We start from the raw sequence: 23,884 nt of genomic DNA on the forward strand, positions 1-23,884 counted from the left end.
TGATCGTGTCGCAACCACAGATAAAACATTTGATCTAGCGGAGCTCAGCATCTTGTTAGATTCCCTAATTGGATTGGATTACTATTCCTACTGGAATCATTCTAATCGTGCAGATATTCCTAATACAGCAATGACAGTTTTACTAAGTTCTACAAAAAAGGACAGACACGGTGAACTACTACCTAAAAATTACATTTATTTTCTTAGTTTAATAACTGTAATAATGAAGTTCAATTTATTTACAATCAGTGCAAAGTATTTAATAATGCATGCTTACTAAACAGCATGGAACAATATATTTTAAAGTCTTGAAAATTCTTTTCATCACCAGAGACTGGTTTGACAAAAGCTAAAAAATACAAATTATCTTAAGGTGCTATGCAGTAAAATTCACAATTTGAATGTGCAGTACTGATTACCTGAAAACCTTATGAAGCAATGTTGATATGTGACGTGTAGAGTTGGTGCGTATGAGAACGCTTACGAGAAAGTTGAAGGGTTAAATTCAACGATTCGCGTTCATTCGCATAGAATCCCACCTAGACTTAGTGATCATGTCAACATTATTCTACTCTAGAAACTGCAGTAACTATATTGTTTTCTGGTATAACTTACGGTTTCAGTTTGTTTCAATGTAGAGGTTTATGAGGCAGACACTACAATAAATATAGTCTAGGTTCTAGACCGTATCGCATTAATATTAGCAAACAGATAAATATTTTGGCACATACGGCGTTTCATACGTATAATACTTGAACTCAGAAATTAGTTTGCAGACAAAAATCGAAACGCCGATGGGTGGAGGAACATAAAAAAGGCAATAAATACAGACTTAGGGCAAGTCTACAATATAGTGTGTATGATTCTTGCTACACATCGTATAAAACAGATAATAGCTACTGCAGTACCTAGAAGTAGAAGAAGTTTGGCATTTTCTCTAAACCTCAGTCTCCCGCTCAGTCTACAATATCTTTATGCGATCAAGAAATGTGATGTGTCGACGATGACGTCATATTACTATGATTTTTTTGGAACATCACACTTTTTGTCAAAATAATTTGATAGTGTAGACTGAGCTTTACGCTTTCTTCAATTTGCCAACTTAATTTTCACCATACACATCCTGCTAATTTAATCAAGTTGATTATCATTATGTTTTAATAGGCCTTCATTACAAATAAGGCCAGCATTTTACTAAAATGATATCTGACTTTAAACCATTTCTAAGACTAAAGGAAATAGTTTACATTCTTTGTTGAAATAAATTCATCAGTTTCACCTTATTCTGATTTGGTTTAACTCTAAAGAACAATTCTAAAAAATATTGAAGCTTTAATTGTTCTCCTTAATATTATCATTCTTTTATTTTTTTTATTATTTAGTTGGCCTTCACTACAAACAAGGCTAGTGTTTTGCTAAAATGATACTTTACGACTATTTCTATGACTAACATCTGTACATTCTTACAAGCATATTGCTCAGAAAATTCAAGTGCAAGCAGTAACAATTTGCTACAATCTCCTGTAACACTAATACTACCTTTAAACAATTAATACATGGTTAAATATTATTAATCCCAATAAATATTTGTAATTGTATAATACAAGTCATTGACAAACTAGTTTAAATATAAAAGCCTAAAAATAAAAATTATTCATTAGATATACATATTTTCCCCTTAAAAAAACATTTTTTACAATTTTTTTTGTTGAATATGGCATTTTAGTGTCACCTAATAATTTATTCACTATGACCAAAAGATTTACCTGAAAAAACTGTAAATTAAGGCAAAAATAGTCAAATTGACTGGAAGTCAATGGGTTTTTGGTTGAATTTAACCATTTATTTTGTCTTTTTATAAGTAAAACATTATTTGTTTTCTTTAGTAGTGATTAAATTCATTAAAATTATTATAGCTACTTGAGGCTGTAGAAAAGGAAATTCAAATTATACAAAAACAAAACTATTATAATAAAGGATCATGACACAGCCTTTAATATTTAAACAAATTTCAACAAAAATATAATAAATTTATGAGTTTTAAATGATACATTTTTGTGATTTTCTTACAACAAAAATAGTTTAGAAAATACTAGTTTTTGAATAAATTTGTTATATATAAATATACACCAACATTCTTTTAGTTATAAACAACCATTACGAAATAAAGACACAAAAAAAGACAAGACATTATAATTTATAATACAATCAAAATGAAGTCAATCACCTTCAGTCAATTAACACCCGATTCACACATGCAAAAATCTGACAAATTGTTACCTTGGTACGAACGCGTGAAAGTGTTACATCGATGTAAAATCTTGAAACAAGTTCGTAAAAATTACATTGATGCAACACTGGCCAGGAATCTGCGTATCTCTTTCTTATGAGTTTTTTACACAGCATTTACATTTTTTTACACCGTGACAAATTAGCATGTGAAAGCAAGTCGGTAAAGATTACATCGATGTAACACGTTGTTATGTCTCTCTAATGAGTTCTTACACAGTGTTTAATACGATGCAGTACACCGTGTGAAAGCATTGTAACTAAGTAAGATTAACTATGGAACAATTTGTGTTGTATGTGTGGATCAGGTATCTTAGTGACTTCATATCAATGATAAAGTTTAGCAATAATAGCAACAAGTAGATACTGTAGATGTCACTCAGCTGGATTTGGATGAGGCAATGCGAAGACCAACATAAATTCTGGAAAAGAAAAACAGTGAATATTATTTATTGTGATTATTAACATACATCCAACAACAAACACATGACCTACAAATTGTAAAGCTCTGTCTACACTATCAAACTAGTTTGACAAAATAAGTGTGATGTACAGTACCCAAATATGGTAGTGATATGCCCAAATATGGTAGTGATATAACATCATCGTGTCCATATATGGGCACATCACATTTTTTTGTCACATAAAGTTTGATATTGTAGACAAAGCTTTAAATGAAGTACTGAACCTCGACTGACCTGTCTGGGTACTGTTGCTTCTGTGATATTACTAACTATCTAAAGGGCGTCCATCATCAGCTGATAAAAGTTGATGTAGAGGGAGCTTTCGCAACCTTACGAATACGATAATGAAGATGGATATGTCATACGTTTGGTAAACTTTTGAAATGATCCCCATTTCATATTTTCGTAAAGTGTATTTGTGTTGACGAATATCAGCAGTCATATTCGTAAGTAATAATGAATATACAGTAGCTTTTGGTCTATTTTATAACCTTTTTGTATTGAATCAAGAAAAACTATTATTATAACATAACATAGATTATATCTATATATAAATTATGGTAATTCTGACATAGGCGAGCACAATGGAAAAACTTCGGTATAATCAAATTTATGCGCGATTCAATGTTACTATAGGATGCTAATTGAACTAATTATTTATGCTATTTATTAATCATTTAATCAAATTTAGGTGCGATTCAATGTTACTATAGGAGGTCTGATAGGCCTACCAGGGAAACATCTTTACTGTTTATATTATCGATTATTTCTGTTGCTTGCTCTATTTATAATTATAAATGGTGTCTACTACGACTGATATATAAGTAGGCTACGAAAGTTGTTATTTGATCTTTTTGTTCCAAAATTAACAAGATGCATCACAAAAAAAACATGCATTACTCATCAGTCATATGCATAGGTGTCACCCGGGCTTCAATTTCCAGAGGCGTTGGTAATGTTTTCGAGAACCATTCGGGTACACCCAAAACCTTCCTAATAGCTGGTTAATTCATATTTTGCAATTGCTACAGTACTTACCCAATACCTACGGACAGTATGTTTGTTAGTAACATGGACGGGATAAACACACGAAGGAAGTCTGCCGAGAGAAGTTCACTTTTCATAGCCTTTGATTTACGGATGCTGAGACCAGACTTCTCAGGATGTTTCAGGCGGCTATAATCCCTGCAAGAAAAACAATGATACATTAGTTTAAATTTGTAATTTTAAAAAGTCGGTTGAAATTATTTATGTAACAATTTTTTTAAACGTTATGAAAATAATCTTGGCATTCTGTTCTCTTTCTTATGATTTTTAATTAATTTTAAATTTGAATAGAGATGCGATATTATTATTGAGATTCCCATAAAATCAGTAGCATATTGACCGAAACGTCGAGAAACTCAACAGTTCTTTTCAGAACTGATACATATGGTGTACCGTAAACTTTATATCAACATTTGATTTCGCCATGTAAACCTTCAAACGATATGATTTTTTTTCCTTTAAATAAAAGTGAGATTAGTCTTATTAGTCCATGGGCCAGACATTTTTTCGGTATCAAATTGGTGGCAAATGCTACCATACATTTTTGGAAAGCTTAATATGTCTACTTTTTAGAAATCCATGATAGCAATGCCAATTGTACAGCTTAATAGTCATTTTTGAGGATTATATAACACCGCCTACGGAAAATATGCAACACAAAATTTTGGGGTAGGGGGTAACACTTTTGCTAATAATGCAGGATTTAATGAACAGATTTGCATTTTCTTGGTATCAATATGTAGTGTATAGACTGCTTAAGTGTAATATATTTTTCTAAGTAAATCCAACAAATATTGACGCCATTAGAGGTCAGAAGGTCATTGAACTTTAATAAAAAATGATTTTTTGTCTAATATTAACTTATAACTTTCAGTTTTTAACAAAAAAAATACAATAGATGTTATGCAAACTGATGTTTTCATGAACATATAGACCCAATAAACAAGAAAATTGAAGTTAAAGATTAACAAAATATGAATATGCTGTGTATTATGAAGAAATTTGTTGTTTTTAGTAGTTTGTAATCAGTTACAATTATGGGGTAGGGGGTAACATTTTTGCGAATAACTTACAATTTAGTTAACAGATTTGCATTTTCTTGCTATCAGTATGTAGTGTATAGATTGCCTAATTGTAATATACTTTATAAAAATGAATCCCGCATTTGTTGACATCTTTAGAGGTCAAAAGGTCACTGACCTTTAATAAAAAATGCAATTTCTTCTAAATTAGCTTATAAATTTCAATTTTAAACACAAAAATACAGGAAATCTTATGCAAACTAATGTTTTCTTAAACCTATAGACACAATAAATAAGAAAATTGAATTTAACATTTTTTTCAAAATTGAATATGCTGTGCATTATAAAGAAACTTGTTCGTCATTAGTAATTTGTGACAATTATGGGGTAGGGGGTAACGTTTTTGCAAATAACTTAAGATTTAGTGAACAGATTTACATTTTCATGTTATCATTATGTAGTGTATGGATTTCATTATTGTAATATACTTTTATATATATACAAGGTAACTGATGACATGTTTTTTAAAGAGGCAGAGAATAAGGTAATCAAAGTATGGCATTATTAATACAGGTTATTTTTTGTAACAGATTTATATGTAATTTTGTAATGTAATGTATTTTAGTCTGTATATAATAATAATAATAATTTTTATATATCAATGTTTTTCTGCTGGAAAGTTTACATTTTATATTATTATTTTTTAATATACTTGCAATCTACCCACAATTCAATTGTTTATTTCCAAGAAAGTACGCAATAAAAGCCATAATAATGATAATACTTGGCAACATATTGCCACAGAGGGTACATTTTTTTAATTGGTGAAGTAATTATTGAACTGTTTTCCTTGAATTTCAATAGGCCTGTTCTGTAAGTATATACCTAAACACCTAAATACTCAGAATGATAACTTTAAAATTGTAGGTGCTATCATTCTAATAAATAAATTAACAAACAAAGCAAGTACTATAGTTTTACTTATACTACTATATTCTATTTTGCCAAGTAATAATAATAATATATATATTATATATTATATAATAATAATTCATTTTACAAAAGATAACAGGAAAGCTAATACAAACCCAGATAGATACCTTAACACAGACAGATAACAGTATGCAAATAGTTGGATCAATGCATTATGCAAAGCGTGCTGTTATAATTAAATTTTATTTGCTGCATTCAGTTTAGCTATTTCATTATTGTATTGCTATAATGAGAGTTGACAGCAAAGACCAGTACGAAGTCTAACATTCTCAGATAACCATTCGGTTAATGGCAAAAGTAAACATAATTTACAAAAATGCCTCTTTTGCTAAAAGGTATTAAAAATGAAATTAAACCAAACTTTAATAGCCAATTTTGTAGTTAATTAAAAAAAATAGAATAATCAAAAAAAATAAAATGTGATTTTAAACTGAACTGAACTAGACGGTTGCCAAAGTTGTAAATTATTTTTTTCAGGGGCACAATAATAATAATATTAATTCTTTGAATTATTTCTTAATTTCTTTTTAAGATTATAGAATCTATATCATCTATGCCATTAAAAATAAAATATGTCATTGACCAAATCAAAAGTGGAATAATAATGATACAGGTTAGTTAATAAAACAAATATTATCTATTTTGATGCTTAGCAATAAATCAAAAATATTCGAGTCTAAAGAGTTTAAGATCATTCAAATTCACTCATCCATTGCTATTGATACTGTATTGATGATGAATTAATGGTATCTAGAAACTAGAATTATATTCAATCGGCTCTCTCAGTTTAAAAGCTTTTTCAGAGTTCTCTTTTCATGTAAATGATGATTTTATATATTATTTCATTTTTGGAATAATTATTTGGATTTATTTCATTGAAAGTTCAAAGAATGTTGTATGTATGTATCAATATCTGAATATCGGTTATATATGCATTGTATTTTACAGTTTTGGGAGAGTTTATTGTACTGTATTGGTTGTAATGATACTGTATACAATATACAGTATCAAGAAAAACAGTAGTATCACTTTCACAGACCTCCCAACTCTCATGATAATGATCGGAGTCTCTCGATATTTTGTGTCATTTCCCCCTCTCCCACTAAAACACAATATTCTCGACATGTTCCGCCTTTGGTACACCATAAAATACCATATTTACTATTATAGATGCCAATATATTTCTATATTAGCACCTTAATTACTAGTTTGAGGTAATTTTCGAAATACTATAGCACCACAGTTTGGACATGCTTTAAAAATTAAAATACTTACTTAGATGGACGCAGCTCTGGACGACTTGACCATTCCCAGATCCAATCAGAGCCTCTTGCAGCTATTTGTCCAGGCAGCAAATTGCCCTGTAGAAATTAATACAATCACATTTATTATTATTATTTACACACATTTTAATCTTTGCAGCTCAAAAGCGTTGGACGGCATCTACAGTAGCGGGTAGTATGGGTAGTGTTTGAATATTACTAAGTTTCCAAATTAGGAACTAAAAGGAAACAGGCAGATGTAGGTCATGTAATGAACTCTGTAAGAGGTAAAAAATACTAGAAAGTCTGTCAGGAAAACCAGAGAGACAGGGTTGAACACTGTTGTAATGAATGTTGTATGTAGGCCTTGCATAATATACTATTCTTGTCTGCACATTAATGTTACAAGATTTATCATTTAGCAACTGGATGTTGTCTGCTGGATTTAATAATTTAAGTAATGTTAAATGTTGGTTTTACATTAATCATGCTGTAGGTCTATTCATGTTGTTGTGATTAATAAGAGAGGTTACAGCCTTTCACAGTTAACTATGTATACAGTCAAGCTGAACTTATCAACGGATATTTGCTAAGTTATAAAAAAGTTACACACATAAGACAATATATAAGACAGACATATGCAATATTGATATTAGTGAAACAGGTTTTAATTTGTGTTGAGAATTTATAGTTTCTGATGAGGTGTATAGTGCTGTTATAGCCCTATATTGTACCCCTGCGATTGATTGTTTATTACCTGTGGAAGGTCACATGACCAGTACTACTTACAGGAGCTTTTTCATTGGACGAACCAGTTGATAATCCGCTCCCAAGTGAACCAGGTGCAATTGAGCCAGGAGCACTTGCAACTGGACTATGTGAACCTTTAGGACTGCAAAAAAAACCAGAAACACTTTACAATTAAATGTAAAATAGCTAGCAATTTATATTTGAATTATTATTTAAATGTTAATTTTGACAAACAAAAATAGATATTGGCTTCTTAATCCTATCATGAAGGACCTCTATTATAATGCAACACAATATTAACTAAATGCACATTAAGACAAAGAGACATTTGAAGGTTATTATCTCGTACACTGTAGTACAGTGATATAACGCAGAGACCGGAGACCCCTGGTTTAGGAACTCCAAGTGGCGTTCTAACGCTGGAGGCCTCAGCTTTTTTCGACATATTTGAATGCCTGTTTTTTCCTCTGGCTGGGCACTTCTCAGGGGTCGCCATAATCTCCGGGGCCACTGGGTTTAGCCAGTGAGCGCTCATAGCCGTTAATTATACCACGTTTACTGTATAAGAAACAGTCCTGACAATTTTAAGGGAACACAATATTTATAATTGATCCATAAACGGTTATCGTCAGTATTGGCTATTTAGTTTTATTATTTAGTTACATCACATGACAATAATGCAAAATTCAATTTGCACTCCTTTGTAAAAACACTGCTTTTTCATTATGTATGTATGAATTGAAAACTCATTAAAGAAACCACAGTTAAGTACAGTAGAAAAGGTAGATTATGAAAACAATACTGTAGCATTATTACACTGTACAACTGCAGCATATTGTAAACATTAAATTCATAGAGTGTGTTTCATTTTAATGACAACAATGCCCTTTATATGAACTGTCAACCATTTTAACAACGTTCAGTAAACCATGAAGACAGTACCAGATTCTCTGTTTTTATGTACAAATTCTTTTGTAGTTTTGCACATATTTTTGTTTATTATCGATATAATTGTTTCCGAAATGAATAATTGAATTAAATAAATTGAACTATTTATATAATTTTATCTCATTTCCTTTAATTATTGCATCTAAGAATTAAAATATGTCAACTGCAAGTTCAAGGGGGAAAAAACTTGGCTCGCGTTCAGACTGTGAACATGTCATGCAGATCTGCACGTCATCCAGCCAATTTGCTTTGTACCATGATGTACTTGTTATCAGATGCTTCTGGTTGCTTTTTTATTGCATTATTTCAAAAGCAATGAGGTGAGACTACAGTATTCAGATTAGGAAAGCCAGAATACTCTGTGAAACCCTAGATAAAGTCAGGAAAGGAATCAAATACTGAACTTGTGACAAAGGAACTGTGTATAAATAAATATTCTATAGCTACAGTAGTTTCAATCTCTGCCATTGTTTAACCTTGCATTGTTTCAGCTTTCAGCCAGTCCCACCCAATTCCACTTAATATTCCAGTTTCCTGGACTGCATTCTCACTCCTGAGGACAATCGAACTATATTGTTCAAAACTTCGAGAAACTCATATCTTACTCATATATACATTCCACAATTTTATTAATGTCATTTATAATAATAATTAATAACATTTTGTTTATGATGATTGGATCATCAAAAAATAAAATTGTATTAATGATGTATTGTCCCTCAAAAACATGAAAATGAAGATTAATAAAATCAGACTTTAATAGACCATTTTGCAGATTTAATAAAGTTAATCACTTCTGTAAATAATTATTTCACTTATAAAAAGACAAAAGAAACCATTAATTTTATTAATCAAAAACCATTGTCTGACAGACATAACTATTTATTGCTTTATATTATATTTTTTTCAGGTAAATACTTTTTTTTCTTATCCAGTTTTTGGTCAAAGTGAATAACTATTATGTGATAATAAAATGGCATATCTAACACAAAAAAAATTATATCTTTAATAATTTTATACAGTCAATAGGCCTAAATGACTTGTTTAATTCAATTTATGACATACAGTTCCTTTTTATTATCTAATACAATTATTTGTTACAAGGGGATTTGTTTACATAATACTGTATTTACATTGAATTCTATGAAATGTTATAGTTCCTGTTGTATGTAATCATCAATGAATACATTATTATTCAGAGTGTAATAGTTAAAGTACTCCACAATCTACAATCATTTTGATACACTTTTACTGATATTTATCACTTCTCGATATTAATTGTGTTGTATTTTTTCATATCTAATTGGTATATTTATTTGATTATACATGTTACCATATTACACACAAAAAAATAAATGCCCCTCTAAAAACCCTAATAATAATAAACGCTCCGGAGCTGTTTATTCGATGAAATATGGAATATGTTTTTGCTTTTGGAAATATATGCCATTGCAAAGAAATTATTACAGTAATTTACAACGAAAACATCTATTTAAATAGAAAATATCCTGTACCTTCCTCCCTGGGAACTTCCTCTTGATGTGTTCCTCGATTCCCTCTGGGCTTCCATGAGGAGTTTTTCCATTGTAGCCCGGTTCACATTTATCACGGGTCGCCCTTGGCTTCCATTCAAGGCATCTTGACCATAGTTCAACTCCACCCACGATTCTGGAGAAAAAACATAAAATAAAAAGAATCTACAAAAATATGTCCCTAATATCATGAAGATTGCCTAGTCCCTTTACATAATAATTATTACAATGAATGTACACAAACTATCATCAATGATTTCTGATCTAAATCGTCATTATTAATATGCCTGCAAAAAGAGCAAAATGCTAGGAAAGAAGCACCATATTAAAAACAATCCCATAACAGCTGGTGCATAAACTCAAGGATTCTACAAAATGCATTTGGTGCATAGATAGAGCTAGCTAGGATTAATATGTCGTTTTATGTATTATTTGACTGTAAACACTTGACTTACCACTTAGATTGTCTTCATTTTCAGTCCTAGGGGTCGAAGACATAGCTGTTTTTCTAAATAAGACTTTTCTATGTTTTTACAAAATGTTATTGAAGCTCACTCCCTTTCTTGTACGATCGTTTGTTTACAAATACGCCAAAACGCAATAAGCTGACTTCCACCTTTGCTTCCACGTAAAAAAAACAACACAACTCTGCACCAGTCCAATGTTTTGCTTCCGTTTGTACCCGGGTGACACAATTCAGAAAATTACAGTACGAAATTTTCTGAATTTTACTTTAAAGCAGCAATATTACAATGTGGCATATAAAGCCTTTAAAAAACAATATGCCTCATTTTCAATTGTAACTCTATTTAAACTTTGCTTTATATTTTAAGTATGTAATTATATATATTGTTAGATAGGAGTGTTATTGTGTACACCCCGGAATTAAATTTACATAAGTAAAAAGGGCTGAACCAATCATCACGTGCCATAAAAACAATGACGTAATTAGTCACATGCTCCATTACGCATGTGCGTGAAACCATAATAAGGTCGTGTGTGAGGTCACACTCTCTCGCGCACACATGTACTTTGCGAGTTTTTTTTAAAAATAAAAATGGCAAATAAATCCAGTGGATTTCTGAAAAGTGTTTTACAAAACGGAGTTGGAAGATACGTATGCCAACTACAACGAATCACACTTCAATTTAGCAAAAAATCCAGAAACAGCAAAGGAGTAAGGTTAGTTTATTCATGGTTTTATTGTAGGCCTAGCCTAGCCAGGCAGCAGGGATTTACTCTCTCTCTCTGTTCTCTTGAAACCGCGCTGCTCTGAAGCGTACTTGGTGCCGCCTGACGGAAAAATCAGAAACCTTGGATACTGTACTAGTGGGCCTGGATTTTGACAAATTGCTTCTTTACTTTAAAATTTTTAGCAAACTAACAATGAATTTAACATTATTTTGGAACAATCCATCCTCGACATAATATTTTAATAACTTCAATTAATTTAAATTTTCAGAGATTACGTTGAACAGGAAGTTATAGATTTTGCCAACAATCATCCTGAAATTGTTATGTACGTCACCCCTCACCAAAAGTATGCCCAACCAAGACTAGTTGCAGAATACTGTAAGTTTTCCTACAATACAGATGACGTATTAATAATCACTACATTTTAAAGTGTGGAAGACAGAATATATCCATACCATACATAATAGATGGGCTTAGCTAAATTAAAAGGGGTGTACAGTACAACCACCATATTAACATTTAATCATTTATGTTCTATTTTCAGTAAATGGACAGCAGAAAATAATATCAATTGCAGCCTTTGATGTTGAGCAAGTAAAAGAGGTGGTAGAATTGGTACGATGTCAATCTGGTCAGGAGATTACAAGAACTCGAAAACAATGGCAGACAAACACTCCAAGTGTACAAGGTGTTTGGAATCCATTCTTAAATAAACCAACAGACTTGAACTTAAAAACAGTTCCCAGTGATACACCAACTGATGTTTTCCCACAGACACAAATATTGAAGCAAATGCCAATGGAAAGGCTTCAGGAGTTGAAGTTAAAAGCAGGCTTAGAAACGGATTCGGAAACAATGGATATGAAACAATAACATAATATATTTACTGCAGTGGAAGAGGCAATGTTTTGTATTGTTGAATAAACAGACAACATTGACAGTTATATTGTAGATAAATTTATTTGAAACCTTAAACACTATTATTGGCAAAGTACCCTTAGGCTCTGTTTACACTATCAAAATTTATATGATGTGCCCATAGACATGATGATGTTATCACTACCATATTTAAGCACATCACACTTTTTGTCAAACTAGTTTGTAGACACAGAGCTTTATGTTTACTAGCATACAATTGAATTGACATTAAACCATGCTGTTTCCTTGATTATCCACTCGTGTGAATAAAAAATGGAATGTAATGTCCAAACAGCCTTCCCTTCCAATGTGAAGGTCACTTTATATCTAATCTTCAATGGTCAGCCAGAATCCCATTGTCGGGAATTAATTCTGTTTTTTTGTATTAAGCGAAATCATTACTTTTTCCCCCTTGAAATAGTAATTGCATCTACATGGCAACTTACTAAGGTCCTGTTTCTGCTGCATAAAAATAACCAATTAAAAACGGTGTGAATAAATTAACCTTTAATTTCTTGGGAGCAGAAACACAGGACAATTTTTTAGTAACCGGTTAAATGGCAGCGCAAAAATAACGGTTAAAAACACCCATTCAATTCGTGTGTGAACGCCATTTAACCGGTTATTGCTGTGCAACTTTTAGCTCTAACCGTTATTTGAATGACAGCTGCTGACCTTGAGTCAACTACATTGCAGTAACGTTTGAATTGACTGCAAGGACCAATTGCATTTTTGGTAATGACTTTTGTCAACGAACAACCACTGATTTAAACGGTTATTTTTAAATAAATGGTTTATTCAGCACTATGCAGCAGAAACACACCCTATGAGCACGCGTCCTGCCACAATATAAGTCAGCTGAATACTATTGTAAATATGGTATGAATTTTGGTATAAAATGCTTTAAAGACAAAATATCCTTGTTTTTTTGTACTATTTTTCCCCCACCATTTCATAAAACATCTTGGCTGTCATCATAAGATTCATATTTAGCAGCAAAATCCTGGAACTCTGCTTGTAAAAAGTTTTCAGAAATACTTGCCTGCAATTACAAAATTTGAAATCAATTTCGGATAATTAAACAAGGCACTGAATCATAAGTGATATACTGTGCAAGATGTATCTAAATACAGTATGTATGTTTAATATATTGTACTTTTATCAATTTAGAAAATTTAGCCTAAATAGCTTTAAATAATATATTTTCTTCCAACATTTTAGAAACTGGTTGGAAGCAACAGTAAATCTTGTGTGCAATTTAAACTGCGCTCATTCTTGATTCTCAAGCTCAATCTACACTATCAAAGTTTATGTGACAAAAAAAAGTGATGTACCCATATATGGATATGATGATGTCACACCACATATTTGCACGGCATATCACTACCAAAATTAGTACATCAGTTTTTTTTGTCAAAATTAGTTTGATATTGTAGACAGAGCTTTAGAGTTATAATACTATACATTCTGTGCCAGCATTAATAGGTTTGTGAAACCATGAATAAAACTTACCTGACTCTTCTGGCTTGGCGCTTTGCCAATCAAATTTTCAATCGTTGGGTTAAAGTTCATTTGGGATGAATCAAACACCTCACAGACCTTTACTGGAGTTCTGTAATAATAATTTTTTTTTTCATATAAAAATTGTTTTCTTTTTCTTTGTAGCAGAACATTACCATTATTATAAATACAGTTAAACAAATCTAAATAAGATTCAAATTATAGTAACATAAATATTTGTTTGAGCTATTGTAATAAATGTATTTAAAAAAAAGATTTTCCAGGGTAGCTTAGATAGCTTAGTGACATACCGTCTTGCTAATTCAGGACCTAGACTACCTGCTCCTGTTACCGGGCAACCCTTCAACAGATGCTGAGCATACAGATGGACATGTGGATGATAATGCTTCTGTAAGTATACAAAATAAAGAGTGTTATGGTTATACAACATAAAGATTAAGAATAATAAATGTTTTACCAGTTGAATGGGGAGAATATTTTTATGAGTTAAATAGGACAGCTAGGCTTTTCAACAAATGAAAATATTCTCCCCATTAAACAAAACATTATATTAAAACACACCTATTGAGAAACAAACCAATTATTATTGCATCCATGAACTAGATATTGTGTTTCAGCCACAGCTGCACACAATATGATATTCAGTTGCAGTAGTGTTAGGGTTAGTTCGCTACAAGTAGTGTACTGCAGTAGCTTATCCAAGGCTGCGTGTATATAGGAATACGGATGATCCTAACTTGACCCACGACAGTGACTAATACATCAGGTAACACCCTACTCCTCCTGAAAGATGTACTAGGTTCTTTAAAGTGCACACTAGCAATGTGGGTACACTGGACCTACGGTTTATAGTCCTTATCTGAGAAGACTTTCATCAAAACCATAGAGTGAGCCTCAAACCCTCGTCAATGTTATGGCCATGGATTATAGTTCCACTATCTTAATAACCAATCGCGCTATTATTATTACAATTAATATGCCACTTTACATCTTCAATTGATTGCTGAAGGCTATACTTGTAAAAGGGAGCTGTGATAATCACACAAAAATACCCACTTTCATAAGGTGTAGTTCCCACAATGCAGTGTTCTGTGCACAGCAATGCTCTGGTTCTGGTAACTCTGGTTGATAAACTCCACTACCTGTACTCTCATTGTCTAGCAGTAAATCACTTCTTGGATATGCCTGATAGAAAGAACAGCCATTTTAGGTAAATGTATGTAGAGATAGGAGAAGTGAACTTAACCTAATGTTCTATCATTAAATATAGGGTGTGTACGTGAGGGGTTGGGGGTTCACAAAGCTTATCTACATAAAAATGCACATAAAGGATCTTTGTACAATATTTTGGAGATTGGTGTTGCATCTTCTGATGTGTAGAGTAGGCATTAATTCCCAGTGGATTCAATCTTAAGAATTTGAATGTTTATCATTATATAATTTTAGCTGCCACTAAGATACTATTATTATCATAGCAGTATCTAGAATGAATTCATAGTGTATATAGTGTATCTCTACCTTCATTGCTTGTGTAGCACTTGCTAGGAATGCCATTGCTGCATTCGGTAGTGACTGCATCGACGCGACAGACAGTCGTTTGATGAAAGCCAACACACGTTGAATGTTAACCAGTCTACGTTTCTTGTTGATCATTACATCAAGACAATCTAACACAATCACAGCATCCTTGCTACTTTGACCTTTAGACAAAAAAATAATTAATGATGGCTAAGGCTCTGTTTACACTATCAAACTGAATGTGACAAAAAAATGTGATATGCTCATATATGTACATGATGTCATATCAGTATCAAAGTTGGGCACATCACACTTTTTTGTCAATCCCAAAAAAAAGTCTAGATAGATAGTCTAGACAGGACTTACGAATCATTATGTGAAAATTAGCATTATTAAAATGAAAACAAAAACCATAAGTAAACATTTCAAATACCTGCGTGTACGGACAACATAGTATTGTATAGATGATTGTAGAACTTGGATGGATCAATATTAAGAACCTCACCCTGACCTGATAATATATGCATTGCAGTTAGAACACAGTGGAGTGATTCCCTATATTGTAGATCCTAAATATGAATACAAGAAATTCCTTATATGGTCGAATTGAAATCATTTAAAATTTATTCAACAATATTATTTGAAACCAAATTTTCGTTTATAGTGAAGGAAAAAATTACGTTGAACGTTTTTCTAGGCAAAATTGTTAAAGAAAGAGGGTAACATCAACATAACAAGAGAGGATGGCAAGAAGCAATTATAATTAGAAAAACTGAAAACAACATGAACAGAGACCAAGGAGGAAAGTGGCTGTCACACATATATGATGATTTGTTAGAAGTGAGACGGCCGACCGGGGCTGACCCTCTGGGACTCACCCCTCTGGGACTCACCCAGAGGTTTTCAAGTAACAACTTATACAGGGCGCATGTCACAATAACATCACATGACTACGCCATGATCAGTGTCGGCAAACCAAGCTGACATCACTACCTTGAAAAAGTGCGATAACACATGAAACGTTGGGTAAGTTCAACGTAATTTTGTCCTTCACTAGAAATGAAAATTTGGTTTCAAATAATTAGTTTTTATCAATTTCTGAACATGTGAGATTCATGTAATGAGATAACATTAACTGTCATAATTGTAAAGTAAGCATGGCTTTTTTTATAATACAGTCAACTCTCCCAATACCAGATTCTCTGAAAACCAGAAACTCTCCCAAATCCAGACTTTTCTTGAGGTCTATGAAAAACACATTCCGATACCAGGCTTTCCGGGAAAGCAGGCATATTTGGCCAGCCCAAAGGTGTCCGGTATTGGGAGAGTTAAACTGTATTTGCCTTATTTGTATGTTAAAGCACTGCTTTATGAAACTAAAAGAACAGTTTTCACTGTAAGTAATAGTAATGTAAAAGAAAAGAGTGTTCAGGGGGATTACCACCTATTTGATAGGACAGCAATTAATTTACTATTGATAATCTTTGGCCACAGGTGCCTTAAAGACATAAATTTCCAAAAATTAAAAAATTACCCCAGACTGTATCAGTGAGTTGAGTACATCTATAAGATCGTCAAAGAATTCCAAATTGATTAGATGAGCGAACTTAGCCAGGCCTTCAAGGACAGACGGCATTAAAGCGGACTTGCTACTCTTCTTTAGGATTCTAAAGTATGTTGTAAATACAACTTGGATCGTATCTGTGTGCTGATAAGAAAACATATTGTAATCATTAAATTCTGTAGTCTTCTTATCTCACTCGATTAGTACACATGTGAGCTATAGGGCTAATTGCTGGAATATAGCATAAAAACACAAATGCAATAATTAAGCTCTGTCTACATTATCAAACTAGTTTGACAAAAAAAGTGTGATGTTCTCAAATATGGTAGTGCTATGATGTCATCGTGTCCATATATGGGCACATCACATTTTTTTGTCACATAAAGTTTGGTAGTGTGGACAGAGCTTTACTCCTAATATAAATATAAAAAGATCAAGAAAAATATATTGCATATTTTTAACATACCAATTTAAGCTTTTCTTTCTTATTTTCAGCTGCATTTGCTGCTTGCATCTCAACTTCTAATTTCGCTAGTTGTTTCTTATGCTGGTGAGATATAACAAATTACATTACAAAATAGCAAAGAAACATAACATCACGAATGGTACAAGCACTGTGGACAGACGAATGGGCACCGTTTGGTGGCAGCACTCGACATGAAGGGACCCTTAGGGGAATACAATGTTGTGGTATGTGTCGTCCACACCTGTGCGCCAGTAGGCTGCAAGTCGTTGGTTATTCCCCATTTACATTTACTGATTCAATCTGGTATACTATGCAAGAACAAATGAAGTTTTTCAATCAAATTACCCTTCTTTGTGATCGTGATAATGCCATCTTTTTCTTCTTATGGTCCAATACTTTCTTTTTCCGTTCTTCATCATGATCTTTAATATTCACTTCCTTTATTCTTAATGACAAGAATGTATCTAGTACCTTGAAAAATGAAAAAGTTGAGAAAATGAGAATATATTTAATTACCGTGTTAATAAATTGCAGTATGGACAGGACATAGAAGTGCTAATATATTGCAGTACGGACAAGGCATAGCAGTGTTAATATATTGCAGTGTGGACCTTAAAGTGTTAATATATTGCAGTATGGATGAGGCATTGCACTGTTAATACATTACAGTATGGATAGGACCTAGAAGTTTTAATATTTTGCAGTATGGACGAGGCATAGCAGTGTTAATATATTGGCGTATGAACAGGACCTAGAAGTGTTAATATATTGCAGTATGGACAGGACCTAGCAGTGTTAATATATTGCAGTATGGACAGGACCTAGCAGTGTTAATATATTGGCGTATGAACAGGACCTAGAAGTGTTAATATATTGCAGTATGAACAGGACCTAGCAATGCCAATATATTGCAGTATGGACAGGACCTAGCAGTGTTAATATATTGCAGTATGGACAGGACCTAGCAGTGTTAATATATTGCAGTATGGACAGGACCTAGCAGTGTTAACATATTGGTCAACAAACCTTTGAATCAACTAGATAGCTCTTGCTTTTGACAAGTTGACTAATGAACTTGACAGCAGCGAGTGTTGAGTTTCCTGCTATATCTTGCCTGAATATTGTCCTCATTGTTTCACAGCATTCATCTGACATCTAGGATAACAATGTATAATGTAATAATTCGATTCTAATAATTTAAGCGGCCCGCTATAAATCCCAACACGCATTGCGCATGGATTGATATTTTCGTTTTTCTTCTGATTCACCCACTTTGATCAATTGTGAAGACCAACAAAACAAATGAAAGAATCTTTTTCAGCCAAAATACCAGGTTATTGGCAAAAACAGAAAGACAATTGATGCAGCAATTAGACAATGTCAGGCTAGGCTGTTTACCAGCTAGGCCTACAAAACTAAGCCTAGCTAGGCTAGGCCTAAAGACCGTCCACGAGAGAACATTTGATGCGAGCTACTTAGGTAGTGCAATGTTTCTCTCTTTTTGATCATAATTTACCATAAAATGTACATTTAAGACAAGGAATGACCTGGTTTAATGTTTTAAAATTAATATTATATGCATTATTTTTACAAAATGTAGGGAATGGGTCTTTAAATGCTCAATGTATTGTGAATCAAGGTCTACCAAATAAAAATATTTTTAAAAAAAAAGCACAGAACAGCTGCTAACATTTTCCCACCTGTGCACAATCTATTTATAGACTTAAAAAAATAAGAACATACCTCTTGATGTTCGGAGGCCATTAGTGGCACAATGACGGAAAGTATGTTGTTATGGTAGTTGAAATGTGGCAAATGTATCGCCATATTACACAGACACTTGTTTGCAATCACAGCTAGTTTTTCACGTGTAACTCCCGACTTCTCGTGAATTTCAACCTCTTCTTCGGTCATCTTGCTTAATCTCTTCGGTTTAATATAATCTGCAAGAAAGACATGAAGCTCTGTCTACACTATCAAACTTGATGTGACAAAATGGGATATGCCTATATATGGACAACATCACTACCATATTTGGGCACATCACACTTTTTTTTGGTTAAAATAGTTTGATAGTGTAGACAGAGCTTAGGAATTAAATTATGTGTAATAAATCAAATATTTAACTAACCTGACTTCTCTCGCTTAATAATTTAATTATCATTTGAATAAAACGAGGAATATTGGAATTAATGTGATGGTTTTATTTATTTTTTAGTTTTTAAAAAGAAACAATTAACTAATTATGTTACTTAAAACCTACAAATGAATGCTTAGGTTATATATTAATTAAATAAACATTTTATAATGTTCAAGTCCAATCATTTCATTAATCAATACAGTATTATCATATGAAATACAATGACAAAAAAACAACTAAAAACTTACTTTTTATTGTTTGTTCCAGAAATTCAAGATATTTTTTGAAAAATTTTAGGAGTCCTTCTTCAAAATCTCTTAGGATCTTTACACCCTTACTTAGCTGAAAAATAATAACGCTATTAAAATACTAAATACTTTCTATAGCTTCTTTCTTTGCAAACACTCCCACTATCAGATAATAAGATTATAAGAAGTCATGAACTTGGTTTTAGATGCACTGTTTAATAAAATTGATTTATATAACACCAAAAGAAATTCCTGTTATTTAATTGGACGATTGTGAGTCACATGGCATGCAATAGTACATACTATTTAATGATCGTGTAATAGTAATTTTCAAAATATTTCTTGAGTACGAAAAAAAGAATCCTCTCGCATACAGAAAAAAATCTGCATGAAATCTAATAGCAGCACCGTCTGTTCTGCGAACAGAAGCAAAGACACGCATGACGTGTTCAAGATCATAACAATGGGCAATGGCAAGAAACTACTTAGATTTTTTATCAAACAAATAATGAAAGTTTTATATTCGTGCTATGGTACAAATAATTTTATTCGGTGAAATGAAAATCTCAGGCTTCGCATTGTGAAAGAATTTGTACCATCACATCACATAAACATTCATTATTTGTATATTATAACAAAACTATGCCACTAACCTTAACTTGATTTGCCTTGTCTCCCCATTCTCTAATACGATAACCTGGAGCAATATCTTTAAATACCTCTAACAACGAAACCATTGCTAGCTTCCTTATGGTGACCATTATCTCAACATCTTCTTCTTGTAAAATCATGCAAAGAGCTTTCAAACGGTGAGTCTAGAGACAGAAAATAACCGAATACATCAGTTAATTATGTTTTATATTAAATAGCATAAAGATAATAATAGTGTAGTGGAGCTGTAGCTTGGTGGTTAACATGCTTGCCTTCCAATCCCAAGGTCCAGGGTTCAATCCTGATCTAGTGCCAGGGTTGTAACTCATGACTCTTTCAATTCCACTCTCTAAGCCTCAAATGAGACTTAGTTTATAAGCACGATAAACTATAAAATAATAATGTTTGTGCTCGCTGTTGGATGAGTATGAAATAAAAAAATTAAATAAGTAGAATAGCAGATGAATAAAAGATGTATTATCCCCAAAAAACATGAAAAATGAAGATTAATAAAATCAGATTTAAAATAGGCAATTTTATAGTTACAAATTTCATTTCCACAAAATAAAATGTTTTTCAATTAAAAAAATACGAAATTATCGGTTAAATTCAACCAAAAACCCACAGACTTCCAGCCAATTTGACTATTTTTTGCTTTAAATTAGTTTTTTTTCAGTGAATAACTATTATGTGACATTAAAATGGCACTTGGAACCTTGTTTCAGAAGTCCTCAACATGAAAACAAGACAAAATTTATGAAGACTGTCCCCCTGAAAAAATAATGTTTTTAAATGTTTTTGTTGAATATGCCTCATAATAGTTATTCACTTTGACCAAAAAATGGATCGAAAACAAAATATTTACCTGAAAAACTGTAATTTAAAGCAAAAAATTGTCAAATTGGCTGGAAGTCCATGGGTTTTTGGTTGAATTTAACCGATTATTTTGTATTTTTGTAATTGAAAAACATAAATTTTTTTTCTTTCTTTTTTTAGAGAAATGATTAACTATTATAAACTATTCACAGTCTTTTATAATAATAATAAAATTTGTTATGTTTTGAGACTTTTAAATGTTAAAAAAAATATATATTTACAGAAAATTCAGGATCCTGTATTGTCGCACTAGCGAGTGCAGCTATTTCTTTTTTCTTTGAACTCAGTTTCTGTTGTCTTCTAGCAAAAAGTTCTATTGTACTCAATGCTGGTAATTGCTTCACTTCAATTTCATCAACTGTGAATAAAAATAAATGCAATACATGTATGTATATTAAGCTCTGTCTACACTATAAAAAACAAAAAAATGTGATGTGCCCATATATGGACATGATGATGTCATATCACTACCATATTTGAGCATATCACAACCATATTTGGGCACATCACACTTTTTTGTCAAACTAGTTTGATAGTGTAGACAGTTCAAGCTAGAGGTGTTGTGTTCATTGCGTTTATTCAGGGGAGGCATTTATTCAAATAAAGTTATAATCCTTACTATGTTTTTCAGTTGGATCATCCTGCTCCGAGATATCTTCTACAACATCATTTTTTTGTTCCCATCGATATTCAAGACCACTTTTGTGTTTGAGTGGGAGTAAAGCTTTCAATTTTTTTCTTGGATCTGTTTCTTCAAGCTCTCTAGGTACCTGTTCATATGCCTCCAATTGGTTTTCTTTTTCTCTTTTCCGTTTACGCTGCTGGCTAAAATTACTTGAAAAGAATATATGTAATTGTGAGTTTATTTGAATTGCTGCGAAAACAAAAACAAACAAAAACAATTACCGTATATCCTTGGGTATAATCGGGTTTAATCCCATGCCCTACTTTTTGTCTGATTTCACAAACAGGCATATCCCCAGGTATAGTCCCAGTATTTACCTTTGGTCTGGATGTAGTTTTTACAAGAAATGCTTTAACAATCATTAATTTTCCTGAACCAATTTCATGTTCTGGGGGGGGGGGGGGGGGGGGGTGATTATGGGTACCAGAGGACATTATGGTAATATTTTAATATTATAACATAGATATTTTCCAAATTTGATTCTTGTGTATTGCCATTTTATCAAGAATGTGGGTACCTGTCCTGAACTTCTAACATAAATTGAGCGTTTCTGCCTTCAGATTCAAAATATGACAAATCTTCTTCATCTAATTCTTCTTCACTTCTTCCATCATCACTCTCTACCTCTGCATTGGACCTTATGGGCTCTTTGATGTTCTTTTCTTTAACTGTATCTGTTCTTCTGGTTGTTTTAACAGTTTGTTTTGCTTTGTGGTTTTGTTTATGTCTGTCTGACTTGCTTGATGAGTTTATTTCGATTTTGTTCATTGGTTTTCCAGATTTTTTGGCCACACGTCTATTGAAATGTCTTGGTGGTTTGTTCTTTCCAATGTTGGTTTTCTTAACTAAACTCAACTTAGGTTTTGTTGATTTCTTTGCTAATTTCTGAAGAAAAGAAAAGAGTACATATTTATTAGGCATCCTAGCTGAATGAGCATGGTTGATAGTGCAGTCGACTATTCAATATTTGGTGTTGAGAATATTGGCATGGACGAACGTGCATCATGGCGATCATGATATTAATTTTTATATTACACAAGGTCGACTGTGATAATAGTTAATAGAAACATTTATGTGTACAACTGAACTCATATCATCATCTTCCTATACCGTGCAGAACCTTATTATCATAATCATGTGACATATTCTCGTAGGCTAGTTCTATTATTATAGATTAACTCTTAGAGTTAACTTAGCCGAAAAAGTCTAGTTAAGTTAGCATTTATCAGGCTTATCATGGCTTATATACATTGATTAAGCTTATTAAAACTTAAGCAAACCATCCCAGTATCACATCAATACGGGCAGAGCGATATAGCTAGGCCCTCTTCGTGACGTTCCCGTACGCTCTGTCCTGTGAACGTCGGTGGTTTGATTCACTACACTGTAGCTGGCTGACTGACGACAACAACACAGCAGACTAGCCTAGCTTATTTAAACTAAAGTAGGCCTAGGGCTTACGTAACTAACAAAACGTAGCTTTAAAATAATCTAGAATTTAAAAATGTATAAATTACTACAAAGTAATCAGTAATTAAATTATATTTTTACTTTCATCTTGCCCTTCTTTTCGTCAAATAATCAAAGATTCTCTCTGAGAAAAAATTAACTCAGCACACCAACACACAGAACAACATGTGTTTGACCTTTACCATTGGCATTATGATTAATAACATTAAATGTTTATCTAATGTTTTTATATACTATATTGTCCTACTAAATATTTGTTTAAATTTAATTTAAAAATGTAATATTAATGTTTTGTATATTGCAATTTTTAATTAATAAACTTTTAA

At 32.3% G+C, this 23,884-nt stretch overlaps 3 protein-coding genes across 3 annotated transcripts; 1 reads left to right on the forward strand and 2 right to left on the reverse strand.

The window, feature by feature from the left end:
• Positions 1 to 176: 176 nt before the first annotated feature.
• On the reverse strand, positions 177 to 10,938 carry LOC144837576 (BCL2/adenovirus E1B 19 kDa protein-interacting protein 3-like). Its single transcript, XM_078692761.1, has 6 exons — positions 10,763 to 10,938; positions 10,290 to 10,443; positions 7,867 to 7,969; positions 7,091 to 7,176; positions 3,792 to 3,938; positions 177 to 2,711 (listed from the first exon to the last, which is right to left on the reverse strand). The coding sequence occupies exons 1-6, from the start codon at positions 10,803 to 10,805 to the stop codon at positions 2,669 to 2,671; spliced, it is 576 nt and encodes a 191-aa protein (XP_078548887.1). The 5' UTR covers positions 10,806 to 10,938; the 3' UTR covers positions 177 to 2,668.
• Positions 10,939 to 11,297: 359 nt separating this feature from the next.
• LOC144837313 (large ribosomal subunit protein mL43-like) lies at positions 11,298 to 12,445 on the forward strand. The gene is made up of 3 exons (XM_078692363.1): positions 11,298 to 11,489; positions 11,770 to 11,879; positions 12,046 to 12,445. Exons 1-3 carry the CDS (start codon positions 11,365 to 11,367, stop codon positions 12,372 to 12,374), a joined length of 564 nt encoding a protein of 187 aa, XP_078548489.1. The 5' UTR covers positions 11,298 to 11,364; the 3' UTR covers positions 12,375 to 12,445.
• An 860-nt stretch (positions 12,446 to 13,305) lies between these two features.
• On the reverse strand, positions 13,306 to 23,730 carry LOC144837312 (nucleolar complex protein 3 homolog). The gene is made up of 17 exons (XM_078692362.1): positions 23,640 to 23,730; positions 22,606 to 22,973; positions 22,023 to 22,237; positions 21,625 to 21,761; positions 20,530 to 20,691; positions 19,877 to 19,970; positions 19,232 to 19,431; positions 18,515 to 18,643; positions 17,834 to 17,959; positions 17,489 to 17,569; positions 16,993 to 17,166; positions 15,892 to 16,027; positions 15,459 to 15,640; positions 14,997 to 15,125; positions 14,231 to 14,328; positions 13,932 to 14,031; positions 13,306 to 13,461 (listed from the first exon to the last, which is right to left on the reverse strand). The coding sequence occupies exons 1-17, from the start codon at positions 23,643 to 23,645 to the stop codon at positions 13,372 to 13,374; spliced, it is 2,427 nt and encodes an 808-aa protein (XP_078548488.1). The 5' UTR covers positions 23,646 to 23,730; the 3' UTR covers positions 13,306 to 13,371.
• Positions 23,731 to 23,884: the final 154 nt, after the last annotated feature.

The sequence above is a fragment of the Antedon bifida genome, chromosome 3, assembly GCF_963402885.1.
Source record: "Antedon bifida chromosome 3, ecAntBifi1.1, whole genome shotgun sequence".
Lineage (NCBI taxonomy): Eukaryota > Metazoa > Echinodermata > Crinoidea > Comatulida > Antedonidae > Antedon > Antedon bifida.